The 20,421-nt window shown below is 45.4% G+C and overlaps 1 protein-coding gene across 1 annotated transcript in view; it reads left to right on the top strand.

The window, feature by feature from the left end:
* The window catches only part of EDNRB (endothelin receptor type B), a 54,913-nt gene that overhangs the window by 26,402 nt on the left and 8,090 nt on the right, over positions 1 to 20,421 (top strand). The window contains exon 7 of the mRNA XM_040425326.1: positions 6,086 to 6,194. Coding sequence (XP_040281260.1) covers positions 6,086 to 6,194 — 109 coding nt within the window. The remainder of the gene's footprint in view (positions 1 to 6,085; positions 6,195 to 20,421) is intronic.

The following is a 20,421-nucleotide window of genomic DNA, read 5'->3' on the forward strand; positions in this document are numbered from 1 at the left end:
TCCGGACGTTCCGCAAAAAGATAGGACATGTTCTATCTTTTTGCGGAACGGAAGTGCGGGACTAAACCCCACGGAAGCACTCCATAGTGCTTCCGTAGGGTTCCGTTCCGTGGTTCCAATCCGCACCATTCCGCATCTCCGGATTTGCGGACCCATTCAAGTGAATGGGTCCTCATCCGTGATGCAGAATGCCCACGGAACGCCACTCGTGTATTGCGGATCCGCAAATGTGGTCCGCAATACGGCAACGGGCCGCACACGCCAGTGTGAAAGAGGCCTTAGAGAAAGAGGGAAAGGGCCCTTTACTAATTTGAGGAACAAAAGTAGAAAAATGCCACCAAAAGGGGCAGATCAACACATTGATCTATTTCTCAACTGAGTAATTAGGGATTTGGAACAGCTGGATCAGAATGACAATATCAGTCATAATAAAAATTATTTGACAAGTGAGATTGAGGGTCTAAAAAATGTAAATGAGAAGAAGGATTTGATAATCAAACCATCTGATAAAAGAGGGAATATTGTGATACTAAACCGTAAGCAATCTAAACAGATGTGTCTATCTCTTCTATCTGACATGAAAAGATATGAGGTCCTGACTAGGGACCCAACTACAGTAAACAATATCAATCTGAATTATTGGTACTACTAAAAGAGGCTTTAGCGAATCATTGGATTGACCGTAATGAATATGAATTTTTATTTCCCCAGCATCCCAAAACCGCAACTTTTTATGGACTTCCAAAAGTAAATAAAGGCTCAGATCCATTGAAAGGAAGACCAATTGTATCTGGAGTTGGTAATTAGGGATGAGCGAATCGACTTCGGATGAAATATCCAAAGTCGATTCGCATAAAACTTCATTCTAATACTGTACGTATTAGAATGTATTGGCTCCAATGAGCCGAAGTTATTGCCTTGCGAAGTCTCGCGAGACTTCGCGTAATAACTTTATAAATTAATTTGTACTGTAAAAAACCATTTCCCAAACTAGGGTTCGGTTCCAAGGTACCACTTGGAACCGAACCCGAGTTCGGGAAATGTTTTTTTACAGTACAAATTAATTTATGAAGTTATTGTGCAAAGTCTCGCGAGACTTCACAAAGCAATAACTTTGGCTCATCGGAGCCAATACATTCTAATACTGTACGGAGCTCCTGCTCCATACAGTATTAGAACAAAGTTTTATGCGAATCAACTTTGGATGTTTCATCCGAAGTCGATTCGCTTATCCCTATTGGTAATCTCTCCCAGAATGCGGGTACCTACATCCATAAAATTTTGTGCCCTTTTGTTTTTATCTCTAACCTCATATATAAGAGACACAATGGATCTACTTAAGAGAATTGAGGGTATTGTGGTTGAAGCGGATGTGTAGTTGGCCTCAATTGATGTTGAGGCCCTCTACACATCTATCCCACATTCCATGGGATTAAGGGCCACCAAATATTTTTTGGACACCAAAAGTAATCATTTTCAGGGTTATAATAGTTTTGTTCTCCGCCTGTTGAAATTTATTCTCACTCATAACTATTTCGTGTTCGATTCAAAGTACTACCACCAGCTCAGGGGCACCGCGATGTGTAGCCCGTATGCGCCGACTTACTCTAATTTGCTCCTGGGCTGGTGGGAGGACACAATAGTATTCTCAGACCAGTACAACAAATAGACCTCTCGAATCCTTTTATGGGTACGATTTATAGATGGTATTCTAGTGTTGTGGTCAGGGGAGAAACAGGAATTTATTCTTTTTGTTAAAGCACTTAATCAGAACAGCATTTGTTTATTCTTTACTCATGAGATACAGAAGGAAACAATTGCCTTCTTGGATATTCAGCTATGAAAAAAGGATAATGTCATCCATACATCCCTATACCGGAAATTTACCTCAACTAACAGTTTTCTACAATAGGGGATTTTTCACCCTACCCCTTTAAAGAAAGGGATCCCAAAAGGACAATTCCTCAGAATATGGAGGAATTGTACAAGAGATGAGGATTTTGAGAAAGAGGGTAGCATCCTATATCATAGATTTCGGGAGAGAAGATACCCAGATAAAATACTAAAGGAAGCATGGGAACATGCACGTAGGTGTGATAGAACTACATTACTGACCCCCAAAAATAGAAAAGAGGAAGACAAAACCATACGTATTATTGGAACCTATGACTCTGTGGACCAAGAAGTGAGAAACATACTAGGCAAATGCTGGTCACTATTAAAATCTGATCCAGACATTGTAGGAATGGTCCCAGACTCTCCAGGAATAATGTATAGACGAGGCCGCAATATAAGGGATACATTGCTTCATAGTCACTTTGAAACCCCAAGAAAGAAACCTGGTTAACAAATAGACAATTGGGTACCTTCTGATGTGGTCATTGTAGGGCTTGTCCTTTTATCTATAGAGGGTTAAACTTCTCTGATTCTGGCGGACAAAAAATATACTACATTGGTTAATTTGCTACCTGTAACACCGAAGGTGTAATATACTTATCTAAATGCATGTGTAACCTAATATATGTGGGCAAGACATGTTGAGAGTTAAAAAACTGATTTTAGAGCATATAGGGGATGTGAGAAATAAATGTGACAAACCCATCTCTAGACATATAACGTTGAAACATGTTGGCGATGTCCGAGTTTTGTCTTTTTCTGTGATTTAGACAATAAATACTGGCATTAGAGGTGGAGATCTTGATACCATCTCGAAACAAAAAGAGGCCAGATGGACTTATAGGTTGAATACCATAACCCCATTTGGACTGAATGAATTCATAGACTTTGCATGTTTTATCTAAATATCAAATGCTAAACTAACCATTCTACTTAAGTGTATACCAAGGGGAGGAGTGATAGCAGTGCAGAATAAGTGCAACCAAACACTGCAAGTATTCTATAATGAGGTTGGTAACCACTTCTTTGTCCCGCCCCTTTTTTGATAGTTGGCATTGACTGATAATGCATAACCCAAATTATTTAAATAATACTTCTAATGGATAGCCAAGTATTTGTTGAGCAATTTAAGAGACAGTGGTCTATATGAGATGAGGTTATTGATATGACACTTTTATCCTGTGTGTAGAATCACAGTTGTGATCTATTTCCTGTATTTGCATTCCACCATGCGTTCCATAATGGGTTCCACCGCAAGCCGCACCTTCCGGTTACGTGACTTCCGGTTTTAGAGCGCGCAGGTAACTAGAGGAACGCCGAGCTTATGCAGGTATGGACAGGCACCAGACTTTCCACCATGGAGGCAGCCACTGCACCACCAATGCCAAAACTAAAGATTTAACTACAGTTGGAGCAAGTATATTTTAGAACCTGATATTTATTGTCACTGACATACAAGTATTCTTTTCATTACCCCTATATGAGTAGCATGTAAGTGTTTTCAGGCGCATATCTGACATCTAGCTACTGATTGCAATTTGATGGGGGAAATATCTGTATACCTTCCCTATATGCAGGTTTATTTATAAGTCTCTTAAGAGCAATTGCCATATGCGTAATCTGTGTATCAAGTGGATCTATTGGATCCATGCTCCAGCATTAAATAAGTTATCTTTCATAGTATTGTTAACTAGTGTTACAGTGGTTCTCTCTGGTTAATGGATATGTGATCAATGGTTGTATGGGCAATTATTCACTAAAAAAAATATCTATATATATATATATATATATATATATATATAGATAGATAGATAGATAGAGATATATATATATATATATATATATATATATATATATATATATATATATATATATATATACAGTATATAATAGGATTTTTTTCTTTTCCCTGAAGTATATTGAAAGGGATAAAAATTTATTGTAAGTCCCCTGATGAACTGATACCTGCAAAACATATCAGGGAAACACGTTGTGACAGAGGCTGTTACATCATGGTTACAGTATTATATATACCAACTTACTGGGCATACTGATATATATGGAGTTTGTGTGAAACTATCATTTATTGATGAAATTTCATTATTAATCTTTTTTGTTTTTGATGTACTTTTAAACCACTGATGTTTGACACCTGACATTTATACAGTGGGTCTCTGTAGGTGGTGGTATCTATCCCTTGTCAGGGCCATACAGGGTGATTAGGAGGTTCCTGACACAGGATCGCCCCTATCGGGGCAGCTATTCCGTTTTGGTAGGCAGGGTTAATAGATTATAGGGCAAGCTGGAGGGTCAGGTAATTTTCCTTTCCCCAGCAATAGTCCATATATACCCAGCCTAAGTGGATTGAGATTTTAGGCACGAATTGGGATATTTTTAACAAATACCATTAAAGGTTATATTTTATACTGGTGAAGGTGCTTTGTGACTTCTTGAATAAAACCTGCCCAGCCATGTCCAGGACCTGAAAACCATAGCAATAAACTCATTTTGCTGGAGTTAAATTACAGCCAACCATACAAAGTAGAATTTCAGCTATTTAAGTGAAGGACCTTTCATGTAATACATGCACAGCCCAGGTCACCTGCCCAGCCACTGAAACTTACGACCTCTTAACAGAGTTTCCAATTAGAGAAACCCCATTTTTGATGTCCATATACCATAATATATCATAAAGAAAGGGCTATCTTAGTGAGATTAACCCTTTTTTAACAACTTAAGGAAGTAGCTTAGTTTTTGCCTCAAAGGGGTTGTCCAGTTTTTATTAAGTGATGTACTATCCTGAGTATCGGCAGGGGTTCAACACTACAAGTAGACAGCTTCATCTACTTTGCAGTGGACTGCTCCTATTGAAGTCAATAAAAAGGTGGACAACCCCTTTAACTCCATAATTATTCACCAGCCTCAATGGTCACGTGCCAACTGGAGACAAATCACCGCTGAAGCCAGTGAATGGCTACAGTGGTGCACATGATGATGGATAGGACATCACACTTTTAGTCTACAGGGAAACGGAAGCAATGGGGACAGGTCACCAACACTGGCGCCCCTCAGGGATGTGTACTATCGCCGTTCCTGTTTTCTCTGTACACGAACGAGTGCAGATCGGAGGAGGCCTCAGTTAAAGTCATCAAGTTCGCAGATGACACCACACTCGTGGGCCTGATTAGCGACAGCGATGAGCAGGCCTACCGTAAGGAAATCGACAGGGTCAGAAACTGGTGTGGCGCGCACAATCTGGTCCTAAACACCACAAAGACGGTCAAGCTGGTCATCGACTTCAGGAAGAGAAGTGTAGTTCCCCCCCCCCCGACCTACATTGACGGATCTGAAGTCACAAGGTTACCCAGCGCCCGCCTCCTAGGCACGACAATCTCTGAGGACCTATCCTGGCATCCCAACATCTCGTCCATCATAAAGAAGGCTCACCAGCGGCTCTACTTCCTTCGACAACTGAAGAAGTTCGGCATGGCACAGGACCTACTGAAGTCCTTCTACTCCTGCACCATCGAGTCGGTACTGTGCTCGTCTCTTCTGGTTTGGTATGCCGGCTTATCAGCCAGTGACAAGCGCAAACTACAAAGGGCCATCAGCTCGGCGGAGAGAACTACTCAACTGCCACTACCACCCCTTGACTCTATCTTCTCCAACAGACTGCGCTCCAGGGCTCTGAAAATATCCAATGACCACTCCCATCCGGGCCATCATCTCTTCAGACGTCTAAAGTCCGGCCGCAGGTATCAGGCCATCCCTGCAAGGACATCGAGGAGGCTGAACACTTTCTTCCTAATGGCCGTCAGACTGCTGAACTCACCACGCCTCATCTCCCGCTCATAATCCCTTGCCCCTGATGTGCCCATCGCAGAACCCTACACCCCCCCCCCCTAGTACTATGCCTGTACCTGTGCCTAACCCAATTCCGAGCACGATCGATTGTGTCGTGTTTGGCAAATAAAGCTGATTCTGATTCCGAAGAACCTAAGCACCGGAATGGAGTTCCAAGTGAATAGGTGAGGGGCTTTTTTTTTATGCTAAGCCCTTTTGTGTCATAAATGAAATTGCTTTGGGGGTAAGTCAATACTTTGTGCTATAATGATGTAGTACCTTTGTTATACTGTATAAAATACTGTATGCCTTACAATTGATATGTGTGTCTTTTTTTCCATTACAGTTTTTTTATGTCAGTGAACTACATTGGTTTGAATATGGCAGATTTAAATTCCTGTATTAATCCAATAGCTCTTTACTTGGTCAGTACAAAATATAAAAACTGCTTCAAGGTAAGATATTCTTGTAGCATCATTCATATTACTTTACAATATTTTATGTGTTGTAATAAGCTTTGTTGAATAACATCTCATCATAAGATGAATAAAACAAAACACAGTATAAAAATGCTCCTATCTACCAGGTAACATTACTTGATGTAAAGGATAAAGGTGATGACTGCAAATACTTAAATAGTTGTATGCAGACTAAACAAATTTTAGTAAAGATCACCAAATGAAATGCATATTTCTGTGCATTATGGGATCAAAAGACACAAGTCATATTGAGGTTTCCGATTATGTTAAAGGATGAGAACATTATACAAGTAAAGTTTGGTGTACTGTATGTGATAACATAATACAGAGTGGGCCATTTATATGGATACACCTTAATAAAATGGGAATGGTTGGTGATATTAACTTCTTGTTTGTGGCACATTAGTATATGTGAGGGGGGAAACTTTTCAAGATGGGTGGTGACCATGGTGGCCATTTTGAAGTCGGCCATTTTGAATCCAACTTTTGTTTTTTCAATAGGAAGAGGGTCATGTGACACATGAAACTTATTGGGAATTTCACAAGAAAAACAATGGTGTGCTTGGTTTTAACGTAACTTTATTCTTTCATGAGTTATTTACAAGTTTCTGACCACTTATAAAATGTGTTCAATGTGCTGCCCATTGTGTTGGATTGTCAATGCAACCCTCTTCTCCCACTCTTCACACACTGATAGCAACACCGCAGGAGAAATGCTAGCACAGGCTTCCAGTATCCGTAGTTTCAGGTGCTGCACATCTCGTATCTTCACAGCATAGACAATTGCCTTCAGATGACCCCAAAGATATAAGTCTAAGGGGGTCAGATCGGGAGACCTTGGGGGCCATTCAACTGGCCCACGACGACCAATCCACTTTCCAGGAAACTGTTCATCTAGGAATGCTCGGACCTGACACCCATAATGTGGGGGTGCACCATCTTGCTGGAAAAACTCAGGGAACGTGCCAGCTTCAGTGCATAAAGAGGGAAACACATCATCATGTAGCAATTTCGCATATCCAGTGACCCCCTTAGACTTTTATCTTTGGGGTCATCTGAAGGCAATTGTCTATGCTGTGAAGATACGAGATGTGCAGCACCTGAAACTACGGATACTGGAAGCCTGTGCTAGCATTTCTCCTGCAGTGTTGCTATCAGTGTGTGAAGAGTGGGAGAAGAGGGTTGCATTGACAATCCAACACAATGGGCAGCACATTGAACACATTTTATAAGTGGTCAGAAACTTGTAAATAACTCATGAAAGAATAAAGTTACGTTAAAACCAAGCACACCATTGTTTTTCTTGTGAAATTCCCAATAAGTTTCATGTGTCACATGACCCTCTTCCTATTGAAAAAACAAAAGTTGGATTCAAAATGGCCGACTTCAAAATGGCCGCCATGGTCACCACCCATTGTGAAAAGTTTCCCCCCTCACATATACTAATGTGCCACAAACAGGAAGTTAATATCACCAACCATTCCCATTTTATTAAGGTGTATCCATATGAATGGCCCACCCTGTACATTTGTAAAAAGATGCAAGCTCTTGTAGGTTAACGACTAACTACACTTTAGCAAACCTTTTGATATGTCACAATTTGAGTGCTAAGACCCCTCCTTATCACTACAAAGAGGAGTTAGGCTTATATTACATTACACGATCAGGCAGGCAATTGTCGGGAGGGAAGCGTTACTATCCAGCAATCGCCTGCTTGTCAGTGGAGGAGGCCGCTGCTATTACATGTAGCAATCTACTCCACAGCATTAGCGACTGCTCATCCCCATACTTAATCATGGTTTACCGGCAGCAGATTATGATGAGACAGCATGATCTGCTGCTGGTAAACAAGAATTTGTAAGCATGCTTAAAAATCTGGTTTGCCCGATCGTTCGTCAGGTAATCGGTGGCAGTATTACACAGCCAGATCATCGCTAATGAGTGTTCCTACAGATGATCGTTAGCGATAATCTGGCCAACCATCAGCCAGTGTAATACAGCCCTTAGAAGGATTCAGCCAAGTACTATCTCAACTCTCTGCTGGAAACAAAACTGAAGACTATGAAGCCATCTCCATTTCAATCTTCAGCAGCTAGGAGTAAAAGCATTCAGCTGAATGCCTCTAACCAGGGGCATTGCTAGGGTCTCAAAAGATCCGGGGCCCAAGCCCCAATGAACAAACACTAGCACTGAAGACATTTCACTGTACTTGCTATACAGCTATACAGCAGCACGTACCTTTCACATCCAGTGCCTCCCAGGTGACGTCTCCTCTGATGTAGATCTTCTCTGTCATCATCTTCTCCATTCGGTCCGGACAACTTCTCTCAGCTGCGCCTCATTTCTGCAGAGTGTGAAACACAGACATCTTAGCTTCCTCACTTTTCTCTACCCCCAAATACTATCCTGAAGAAAAATGAGTGCCCCCCATAGTAATAGTACTCCTCATAGTCTCAACAATAGTAATTCCCTCCTAGAATGCCCTCGTTAGTAATACTGCCCTCTACAGTGCCCCCAACAGTGATAGTGCCCCCATTAGTAGAAGAGCCCTCCGGTATTAAAAATGTCCTTACAGAGCCCCTAGTAGAAATAAGGCCCCCCTATTGTTATCCCAGTGGTAATAAAGCTCTCTACAGACCCCTCAGTAGTAATAAGGCCCCCATAATGCTCCTAATAGAAATAATGTGGATCTAAAATTCCCTCCTATAGAGCCACCGGTAGTAACAAGAATGCCTAATGTCACCTGGATTTAAAATGTCCCCACAGTGCCCCCAGTATTTATAATACCCCCTACTGTTATAATGCTCACCCTGAAGTGCCCCAGTATTTATGTTGCCCCTACTGTTATAATGCCCACACAGTGCCCCCAGTATTTATATTGCCCCCTACTATTATAATGCTTGCCTTGAAGCGCCCCCAGTATTTATAATGCCCCCTGCAGTGCCCACTGTAGTTATATTCCTCCGTTTACTGTCCTCAGAAATTATAATTCCTCAGCCCCTCCACCATACAGTCCCATGTAAATAATATTATTTCCCTCCTCCGCCATAGAGTCCCATGTAAATACCACCACACCATCTCTCCAGCCCCCTCCAATATACAGTCCCATGTAAATAACATCCCTCTCTATCTACATCCCCCTCCAAAATACAGTCCCACGTAAATAAGATCCCTCTCTATCTACAGCCCCCTACAAAATACAGTCCCACGTAAATAAGATCACCCCCTCCCCAGCCACCTTCAACATACAGTCCCATGTAAATAAAATCACTCTACCCCACTGTCCCACGTAAATTACTTCAGCCCTAACATACAGTCCCAGTTAAATAACTACAACTCCCAATATTGCTCTGCCTCTCACACTGAGTAATTTACCCCTTCACTTACCTCTCCTCATGTAGCAGACCTTACCACAGCTTCTTCCCAGGACTTCTCTTCACTGCTGAGCCGTCCTCTACTGCACTGATGGTGACATCATTGCAGGTCCTTTTCAGCTACTGCATTTAGAACTGATCACATGGACTGTGATGTCATCACAGGTCCTTCAGCTCTTGCAAGGCATTAGATTCAATTGTATTGCCCTCCTGAGGATGGCAATACAGTTGGATCTATCTGGCAGGCAGGACATTCGGAGCTTGGGAAAAAACATCAGGGGCCCAGGCCCCGAATGTTTTAACCTAGCAATGCCCCTGCCTCTAACTCCTCGTTTTAGTGATCAGTATGTCACTATGACACATCAAAAGTTTGGCCAAAGTGTACCTACTCTGTAACAACATGATGCCGAAAAAGAGATACCAGACCCTATAAATCCTTCCTGACTAGACTCATCTGTAGCAGCTACCCATTTCAAACAACCTAGTGTAGATAACTTGAAATATGATGTGTTGATCCCTTTAATGACCACTGATACGCCTTTTTATGGAAGTTATAAAGGAGCCTTATTCTAGGCGGCATAGTCTAAGCACTGCAGTGAAAAGTAGGAGCTCAGCTCTTGTATGACAGCCGGCTCCTGGTCTAACAGATCAGATCATCAGAAGTGCCGATATTGGCCGTTTAACCCTTTTGATGCTGCCAAGGGATCTAAGTGGTTTCAGAGGGTGGGGGCTCCCTTGTCCCACAAATGTCTTAGGATGCAGCGAAGCAAAAGCATATTTAATAAAAACAAACAAAAAAAGTAATAAAATGAACAAAAGTAGTAAAATGCAAAAGAAAACTATATGTATTTGGTATATCGCTGTAATTGTACTGACCCGGGGAGTAAAGTTATCATGTTATTTGTGCTGCAAAGTGAATGTCACAAAAATGACAACGTAAATAGTTTTTTTATCTTTTCGTCCCCAGGAAGAGTTGATAAAAGTTATTGAATAAGTTACATGTACCCAACAATGGTGTGATTAAAAACTACTATTTGTCCCGCAAAAAAAGATGCCCTCATAATGCTACAGTAAATTGAGGGAAAAATCTAAAAGTTATTGCACCCGATGACACGTGGTTCGGCTCAGTGTTAGGCCTCATGCACACGACCGTATTTTTTTGCGGTCCGCAAAAACGGGTTCCGTTTTTCCGTGATCCGTGTCCGTTTTTTCGTCCGTGGGTCTTCCTTGATTTTTGGAGGATCCACGGACATGAAAAAAAAGTCGTTTTGGTGTCCGCCTGGCCGTGCGGAGCCAAACGGATCCGTCCTGAATTACAATGCAAGTCAATGGGGACGGATCCGTTTGACGTTGACACAATATGGTGCAATTTCAAACGGATCCGTCCCCTATTGACTTTCAATGTAAAGTCAGGAGTTAATATACCATAGGATCGGAGTTTTCTCCAATCCGATGGTATATTTTAACTTGAAGCGTCCCCATCACCATGGGAACGCCTCTATGTTAGAATATACTGTCGGATATGAGTTAGATCGTGAAACTCAAAACCGACAGTATATTCTAACACAGAGGCGTTCCCATGGTGATGGGGACGCTTCAGGTTAGAATATACTAAAAGAACTGTGTACATGACTGCCCCCTGCTGCCTGGCAGGTGCTGCCAGGCAGCAGGGGGCAGACCCCCCCTGTAGTTAACACATTGGTGGCCAGTGCGGCCGGCCCCCCCCTCCCTCCCCTGTAGTTAACTCATTGGTGGCCAGTGGGCCCCCCTCCCTCCCCTGTAGTTAACTCTTTGCTGTCCAGTGCGGCCGGCCCCCTCCCTCCCCTGTAGTTAACTCGTTGGTGGCCAGTGCGGCCGGCCCCCCTCCCTCCCCTGTAGTTAACTCGTTGGTGGTCAGTGGGCCCCCCCCTCCCTCCCCTGTAGTTAACTCGTTGGTGGCCAGTGGGCCTCTCCCCTCCCTCCCCCTCCTAATTAAAATCTCCCCCCCCTATCATTGGTGGCAGCGGAGAGTACCGATCGGAGTCCCAGTTTAATCACTGGGGCTCCGATCGGTAACCATGGCAACCAGGACGCTACTGCAGTCCCGGTTGCCATGGTTACTTAGCAATTTGTAGAAGCATTATACTTACCTGCGAGCTGCGATGTCTGCGTCCGGCCGGGAGCTCCTCCTACTGGTAAGTGACAGGTCATAAAGCAATGCGCCGCACAGACCTGTCACTTACCAGTAGGAGGAGCTCCCGGCCGGACGCAGACATCGCAGCTCGCAGGTAAGTATAATGCTTCTACAAATTGCTAAGTAACCATGGCAACCGGGACTGCAGTAGCGTCCTGGTTGCCATGGTTACCGATCGGAGCCCCAGTGATTAAACTGGGACTCCGATCGGTACTCTCCGCTGCCACCAATGATAGGGGGGGAGATTTTAATTAGGAGGGGGAGGGAGAGGAGAGGGCCCACTGGCCACCAACGAGTTAACTACAGGGGAGGGAGGGGGGGGCCCACTGGCCACCAACGAGTTAACTACAGGGGAGGGAGGGGGGCCGGCCGCACTGGCCACCAACGAGTTAACTACAGGGGAGGGAGGGGCCCACTGGCGACCAACGAGTTAACTACAGGGGAGGGAGGGGGGCCGGCCGCACTGGACAACAAAGAGTTAACTACAGGGGAGGGAGGGGGCCCACTGGCCACCAATGAGTTAACTACAGGGAAGGGAGGGGGGGGGGGGCGGCCGCACTGGCCACCAATGTGTTAACTACAGGGGAGGGGGGGCCATGCAGCAGGGGGCAGTCATGTACATAGTTCTTTTAGTATATTCTAACTTGAAGCGTCCCCATCACCATGGGAACTCCTCTGTGTTAGAATATACTGTCGGATCTGAGTTTTCACGGAGTGAAAACTCAGCTCTGAAAAAGCTTTTATGCAGACGGATCTTCGGATCCGTCTGTATTAAAGTAACCTACGGCCACGGATCCCAGACACGGATGCCAATCTTGTGTGCATCCGTGTTCTTTCACGGCCCCATGGACTTGAATGGGTCCGAGAACCGTTGTCCGTCAAAAAAATAGGACAGGTCATATTTTTTTGACGGACAGGATACACGGATCACGGTCTCGGCTGCAAAACGGTGAATTTTCCGATTTTTTCCACGGACCCATTGAAAGTCAATGGGTCCGCGAAAAAAAACGGAAAACGGCACAACGGCCACGGATGCACACAACGGTCGTGTGCATGAGGCCTTAGTCAGTGAGAGCTGTGCTGTAGAAGGAACAGATAGTGTAGGGAATTAATTCAATTGAATTTTATTTTTTTGTTAGGCAGGGTTGGTGTTAGAGACCCGAAAGTCCTTTTAAGGACTATTGTTGTGTCTGGCAGCAATATATATTTTTAGCGCAACCTGCGTTAAATTGCGTGCAATTGTAAAGAGCCAAAAGTCTAAATTGAGTGCAATTGTTTGGCCGCTGCATTACCGCTGAGACATTACCTGCACTACATCTCCAGTATAACGTTAGCGCATCCGAAATATCAGTGACATTCAGTGTAATTTTTTCGCCGCTGGTGACAGCGACATTACCTGCACTAAATCTCCAGTATAACGTTAGCGCATCCAAAATATCAGTGACATTCAGTGTAATTTTGTTACCGCTGGTGACAGCGACATTACCTGCGCTACATCTCCAGTATAATGTTAGTGCATCCAAAATATCAGTGACATTCAGTGTAATTTTTTCGCCGCTGGTGACAGCGACATTACCTGCACTACATCTCCAGTATAACGTTAGCGCATCCAAAATATCAGTGACATTCAGTGTAATTTTTTTGCTGCTGGTGACAACGACATTACCTGCACTACATCTCCAGTATAACGTTAGCGCATCCAAAATATCAGTGACATTCAGTGCAATTTTTTTGCACATACACTTTCAAAACCTGCGCTACTGTACGTGTGACATACTTGGAAGCATATATACCATTTAATATGCGGAAGGCGAGCAGTAAGGGACAGGGAAGTGGCTGTGCTGCTGATCGTGCACGCAGAGGCCGTGGCCCTGTGCGCGGTGAAACTGTGCCTGCTGCCAGAGCACAAGAAACACACTCATCCACAATACCTAGCTTCATGTCCCAGTTTGCAGGGCGGCACAGGACACCACTCTCGACGTCACACCAGTGCGACCAGGTGGTCGGTTGGATTGCAGCAGATAATGCTTCCAGTCGGTTAAGCACCACCCTGTCTTACACAAAGTCCAGTCTCAGTAGCCAAGAGTCTGGACAACAGAATCCTCTCCCTGATCCTCCTTCCTCCCACCATGGAGAGTCTTGGCAAATAAGTGATCCCACACTTGGCTATTCCGAGGAGCTCTTTGTTGTTAGGTCAACAAGCCAGGAGGATGAGCAGAGTAAGGAAGTGGAAGAGGAGGTGGTGGACGATGAAGTCAATGGCCCAACCTGGGAAGGTAGCAAACCGAGCGAGGACAGCATTACAGAGGGGGAGGGATCCGCAGCACCGCAACAGGCTGGAAGAGGCAGTGGGGTGGCAAAAGGGAGAAGGCGGGCAACACCAAACAGGCCTGCAACTGTTACCCGGAGCACCCCCTTGCGGCAATCTCCCTTGCCAAGGGGTAGGTGTTCCGCAGTCTGGCTTTTTTTTGAGGAAAGTGCGGACGATAAAAGAATTGTCATTTGCAACCTATGCCATACTAAAATGAGCAGGGGTGTGAACACTAGCAACGTCACCACTACCAGCATGATCCGCCACATGGCATCAAAGCACCGTAATAGGTGGGCCGAACGCCTGGGTCAACAATCAGTGTCGGCGGGTCACACCACTGCCTCCTTTTCCCCTGTGTTATGTGCTGGCCAATTCCCTGTCCAAGACACAGGCACGGATGCCTCCCGCCCTGCACCTGGACCTTCGCAAGCACCATCAGCTAGCCCATCCACTTCTGTGTTTCAGCGCAGCTTACAGATGTCCATACCCCAGGCCTTGGAACGAAAGCGCAAATACCCAGCCACCCACCCACAGGCCATAGCACTAAATGCGTCCCTTTCCATGGAAATGTTGCCATTTAGGCTTGTGTAAACAAAGGCTTTCCGCAGCATGATTGCGGTGGCCGCCCCTCATTACTCAGTCCCCAGCCGCCACTATTTTGCCCGATGTGCTGTCCCCGTCTTACACCAGCATGTGTCCCGTAACATCACCCATGCCATGACCAAGGCAGTTATTGAGAAGGTCCACTCAACGACTGACAAATGGACAAGTGCTTGTGGCCAGAAACGCTACATTTTCCTGACGGCACACTGGGTGAACGTTGTGGAGGCCAGGAGTGAGTCGTACCCTGGGATGGCACAGGTGCTACCGATGCCAAGGATTGCAGGCCCTACTTCCATCAGGATTTCCGCCACCACCTACATTAGTGACTGCAACCCCCCCTTCTCCACCTCCTCCTCTACTTCCACCTCTAAATTGTGATCTTTCAGCACCAGTCAGCTATCAGTCAGTAGCTGGAAGCAGTGTAGCACTGCAGTGGGGAAGCGGCAACAGGCTGTGCTGAAACTTATTTGCTTAGGTGACAAACTGCACACCACCGCAGAGCTGTCGTAGGGTATAAGGGACCAGACTGAGCTGTGGATATCGCCACTCAACCTGCAACCAGGCATGGTTGTGTCTGATAATGGTAGTAAATTGGTGGCGGCTTTGGAGCTTGGCAAGCTCACACACATACCATGCCTAGCCCACGTGTTAAACTTAGTGGTTCAGCGGATTCTCAAAACTTACCCCAATTTGCCTGAGCTACTGGTGAAGGTGCGCCGCGTGTGTGCCCATTTCCGAAAGTCATCTACAGCTGCTGCCAGTCTGGCAACGCTGCAGCAGCGCTTGCAATTGCCAGCTCACCAACTGTTGTGCAACATGAGCACTCGCTGGAACTCCACGTTCCACATGGCCAGGCTTTGTGAGAAGCAGAGGGCAGTAGTGGAATACCAGCTGCAACATGGTCGTCGCCTTTCCAGTCAGCTTCCGCTCTACACAAGCAACGAGTGGGCATGGATGTCTAACCTTTGTGAGGTTTTACGCAACTTTGGGGTATCAACACAGATTGTGAGCGGCGATGCCGCTATTATCCGCGTAACCATCCCACTTCTGTGTCTACTGAAACGTTTGCTGCTCACAATGAAGGTGGCCGCTTTGCATGTGGAAGAGGTGGAAATGGGGGAAGACAGTGCACAGGGTGATAGCCAGACCACCCTCATTTCGTCTTCTCAGCGCAAATTGGATGATGATGAGGAAGAGGAGGAGCAGGAGACGGTTGCCTCTGCTACAGAGGGTAGTACCCATAGCAGGTTTATTCCGTCTGTTTAGCTTGGATGCGCAGAAGAGGAGGAAGAGAATGAGGAGTTTGAGAGTCATCCTCCTGATGAGGACAGCGAAGTCTTGTCTGTTGGGACTCTGGCACACATGGCTGACTTTGTTATGCTGCCTTTCCCGTGACCCTTTGTTCACACTTCTCGCCCCCTTCCCCCTTCCCGCTACAAAGAGAACTTCTCATCTCTCATTCCTGTGGTGGAGAGGAAGAGCAAAATGGTGCAATACCAGAAGGTCCTTGTGGAAAAATTGCTCCAAAAACTTTCAGCTAACAACTCTGGCGGCAGAGTATGTAGTTCCTTGGGCAGCTGAGGAGGGGAGACTAGGGGAACACACAGCAGTTCCAACAGAGGCAGGGCAACACTCTCCAAAGGCCTGGGACAGTTTCATGACACCCCGCCAGCACCCTCACCCTGATGCGCGGCATACTGTCACAAGGAGGGAAACATTTTGGAAGATGGTGGAGTACGTAGCAGACCGTGTCTGTGTTCTCAATGATCCCTCTGTGCCTTACAACTATTGGGTGTCCAAGCTGGACACGTGGCACAAACTGGCGCTCTACGCCTTGAAGGTGCTGGCCTGTCCTGCCGCCAGAGTTTTTTGTCAGAGCGGGTATTTAATGCTGCTGGGGGCATAAAACTGATAAGCGCATCCGCCTGTCAACTGAAAATGCTCACCGGTTGGTGTATTGAATATTCCCATGCACCCCTTCACCCACAAACAAGGGTATATGGCTCAATCTTCCTTTTCTCATCGTCCTCCTCCTCCATCATATCAACATGCTTATTAGGCTGCCCTCGATGGTCAGATCAGCAGCAGGCACTCGCCCCTAATGTTTTAGAGAGTCAGTTCAGCAGCAGACCATTAACCATAATTTTTTGGATGGTCAGCTCAGCAGCATGCCCTCGCCCATAATTTTTTCCATGGTCAGATCAGCAGCAGGCACTCGCCCCTAATGTTTTAGAGAGTCGGCTCACCAGCAGACACTCAACCATAATTTTTTCGATGGTCAGCTCAGCAACAGGCCCTCAACCATAATTTTTTCGATGGTCAGCTCAGCGCAGCAACTCGCCCCTAATGTTTTAGAGAGTCAGCTCAGCAGCAGACCCTCACTCCTAATGTTTTAGATGGTCAGCTCAGCAGCAGGCTCTCGCCCATAATGTTTTAAATGGTCAACTCAGCAGCAGGCCCTTGACCATAATGTTTTAGATGGTCAGCTCGGCAGCCGGCCCTCGCCCATAATGTTTTAGATGGTCAGCTCAGCAGCAGGCCCTCACCCTTAATTTATTACATGGTCAGATCGGCAGCAGGCCCTCGCCCCTAATGTTTTCGATGGTCAGCTCAGCAACAGGCCCTCGCCCATGATGTTTTAGATGGTCAGATCAGTGCCAGGCACTCAACCTTAATGTTTTAGAGAGTCAGCTCAGCAGCAGACCCTCACCCCTAATGTTTTTGAATGTCAGATCAGCAGTAGGCCCTCGCCCCTATTGTTTTAGAGGGTCACCATCAGGCCCTTTCTCCTAATGTTTTTAAGGGTCACTAGCAGGCCATCAATCATAATTTTTCAAGGGTGTGTATGATGCCCTCCTTTATGTGTAATAAAGGGTGTATTGGAGTGCCGGTTCCTTGTCATTTTTGGCAGCCCTTTCACTTAGTGCATAGGCTTTATGAGTGTAGGAGTCATACTACCTGAACAATTGTACCTCAATGTGAATGAGGCCCTCCTTTATGTAATATACAGCAGTGGCGTATCAGGGAAGCAGGGGAAGCATCTGCTTCAGGGCCCAAGCTCAGAAGGGGCCCCATAGCAGTATTGAATGTTTCATTAGATCTAGAGCTGCCCCTACTCACAACTGCTGCACCTTATAGAAGCAGATGCCACTTACAGCAGCAGTGCTGGAGCTCCTCCCACTGAAGGTCCTTACTCAGTGAGGAGCAGATACAGTATAATTGCCGTCTTCTCCTCCTCCTATGGCCGTTCTCACGCTGGGATCTGCAGTACTAGCACATGACTTGCCAATACTGCTTTCTGTTTTCTATTGGCTGGCAGCTTACTATGACATCAGCTGCCAGCCCATAGCAGAACTTTATGCGATCAAGCCCCACCCACCAGTGTGAAGCTATTGTAGAGCAGGCTGGCTGCTCCAGCACTCAGAGCTCTAGAATGCCTGCCCCCCAATGTGTCTTGTTCTCTGACCCCCCCATAGTAAGTTACTGATTAACCCCTCCACTGCTGTCCCTGGATAGCACAGAGGGGTGATGGCACCTACATCTCCAGGCTGCCTGTGAGGACCAGACATCAGCTGTCTACAGGAAAGATAAGTGTCTGTGTGTAGAAATAGGTGTATACAGTTGCAAGAAAAGGTATGTGAACCCTTTGGAATGATATGGATTTCTGCACAAATTGGTCATAAAATGTGATCTGATCTTCATCTAAGTCACAACAATAGACAATCACAGTCTGCTTAACCTAATAAGACACAAATAATTAAATGTTACCATGTTTTTATTGAACACACCATGAAAACATTCACAGTGCAGGTGGAAAAAGTATTTGAACCCCTAGACTAATGACATCTCCAAGAGCTAATTGGAGTGAGGTGTCAGCCAACTGGAGTCCAATCAATGAGATGAGATTGGAGGTGTTGGTTACAGCTGCCCTGCCCTATAAAAAACACACACCAGTTCTGGGTTTGCTTTTCGCAAGAAGCATTGCCTGATGTGAATGATGCCTCGCACAAAGGAGCTCCCAGAAGACCTACGATTAAGAATTGTTGACTTGCATAAAGCTGGAATGGGTATCTCCAAAAGCCTTGCTGTTCATCAGTCCACGATAAGACAAATTGTCTATAAATGGAGAAAGTTCAGCACTGCTGCTACTCTCCCTAGGAGTGGCCATCCTGTAAAGATGACTGCAAGAGCACAGCGCAGACTGCTCAATGAGGTGAAGAAGAATCCTAGAGTGTCAGCTAAAGACTTACAAAAGTCTCTGGCATATGCTAACATCCCTGTTAGTGAATCTATGATACGTAAAACACTAAACAAGAATGGATTTCATGGGAGGATACCACAGAGGAAGCCACTGCTGTCCAAAAATATTCTGTGGACAGATGAAACCAAAGTTGAGTTGTTTGGAAGAAACACACACCACTATGTGTGGAGAAAAAGAGGCACAGCACACCAACATCAAAACCTCATCCCAACTGTGAAGTATGGTGGTGGGGGCATCATGGTTTGGGGCTGCTTTGCTGCATCAGGGCCTGGACGGATTGCTATCATCTAAGGAAAAATGAATTCCCCATTTGTCCACCAGCTGAAGCTCAAAAGAAGATGGGTGTTGCAACAGGACAATGACTCAAAGCATAGAAGTAAATCAACAACAGAATGGCTTAAACAGAAGAAAATACGCCTTCTGGAGTGGCCCAGTCAGAGTCCTGACCTCAACCCGATTGAGATGCTGTGGCATGACCTCAAGAAAGAGATTCACACCAGACATCCCAAAAATATTGCTGAACTGAAACAGTTCTGTGAAGAGGAATGGTTAAGAATTACTCCTGACCGTTGTGCACGTCTGATCTGCAACTACAGGAAATGTTTGGTTGAAATTATTGCTGCCAAAGGAGGCTCAACCAGTTATTAAATCCAACGGTTCACATACTTTTTTCCACCTGCAATGTGAATGTTTACATGGTGTGTTCATTAAAAACATGGTAACATTTAATGCAGACTGTGATTGACTTAGATGAAGATCAGATCACATTTTATGATCAATTTGTGCAGAAATCCATAGCATTCCAAAGGGTTCACATACTTTTTCTTGCAACTGTAACTACTTGTATGTTCATGTGTGTGTGTGTGTATATATATATATATATACACTGCTCAAAAAAAATAAAGGGAACACTTAAACAACACAATGTAATGCCAAGTCAATCACACTTCTGTGAAATCAAACTGTCCACTTAGGAAGCAACACTGAGTGACAATCAATTTCACATGCTGTTGTGCAAATGGGATAGACAACAGGTGGAAATTATAGGCAATTAGCAAGACACCCGCAATAAAGGAGTGGTTCTGCAGGTGGTAACCACAGACCACTTCTCAGTTCCTATGCTTCCTGGCTGATGTTTTGGTCACTTTTGAATGCTGGCAGTGCTTTCACTCTAGTGGTAGCATGAGACGGAGTCTACAACCCACACAAGTGGCTCAGGTAGTGCAGCTTATCCAGGATGGCACATCAATGCGAGCTGTGGCAAGAAGGTTTGCAGTGTCTGTCAGCGTAGTGTCCAGAGCATGGAGGCACTACCAGGAGACAGGCCAGTACATAAGGAGACGTGGAGGAGGCCGTAGGAGGGCAACAAGGACCGCTACCTCCGCCTTTGTGCAAGGAGGAACAGGAGGAGCACTGCCAGAGCCCTGCAAAATGACCTCCAACAGGCCACAAATGTGCATGTGTCTGCTCAAATGGTCAGA

This window comes from Bufo bufo, chromosome 3 (assembly GCF_905171765.1).
Source record: "Bufo bufo chromosome 3, aBufBuf1.1, whole genome shotgun sequence".
Classification (NCBI taxonomy): domain Eukaryota; kingdom Metazoa; phylum Chordata; class Amphibia; order Anura; family Bufonidae; genus Bufo; species Bufo bufo.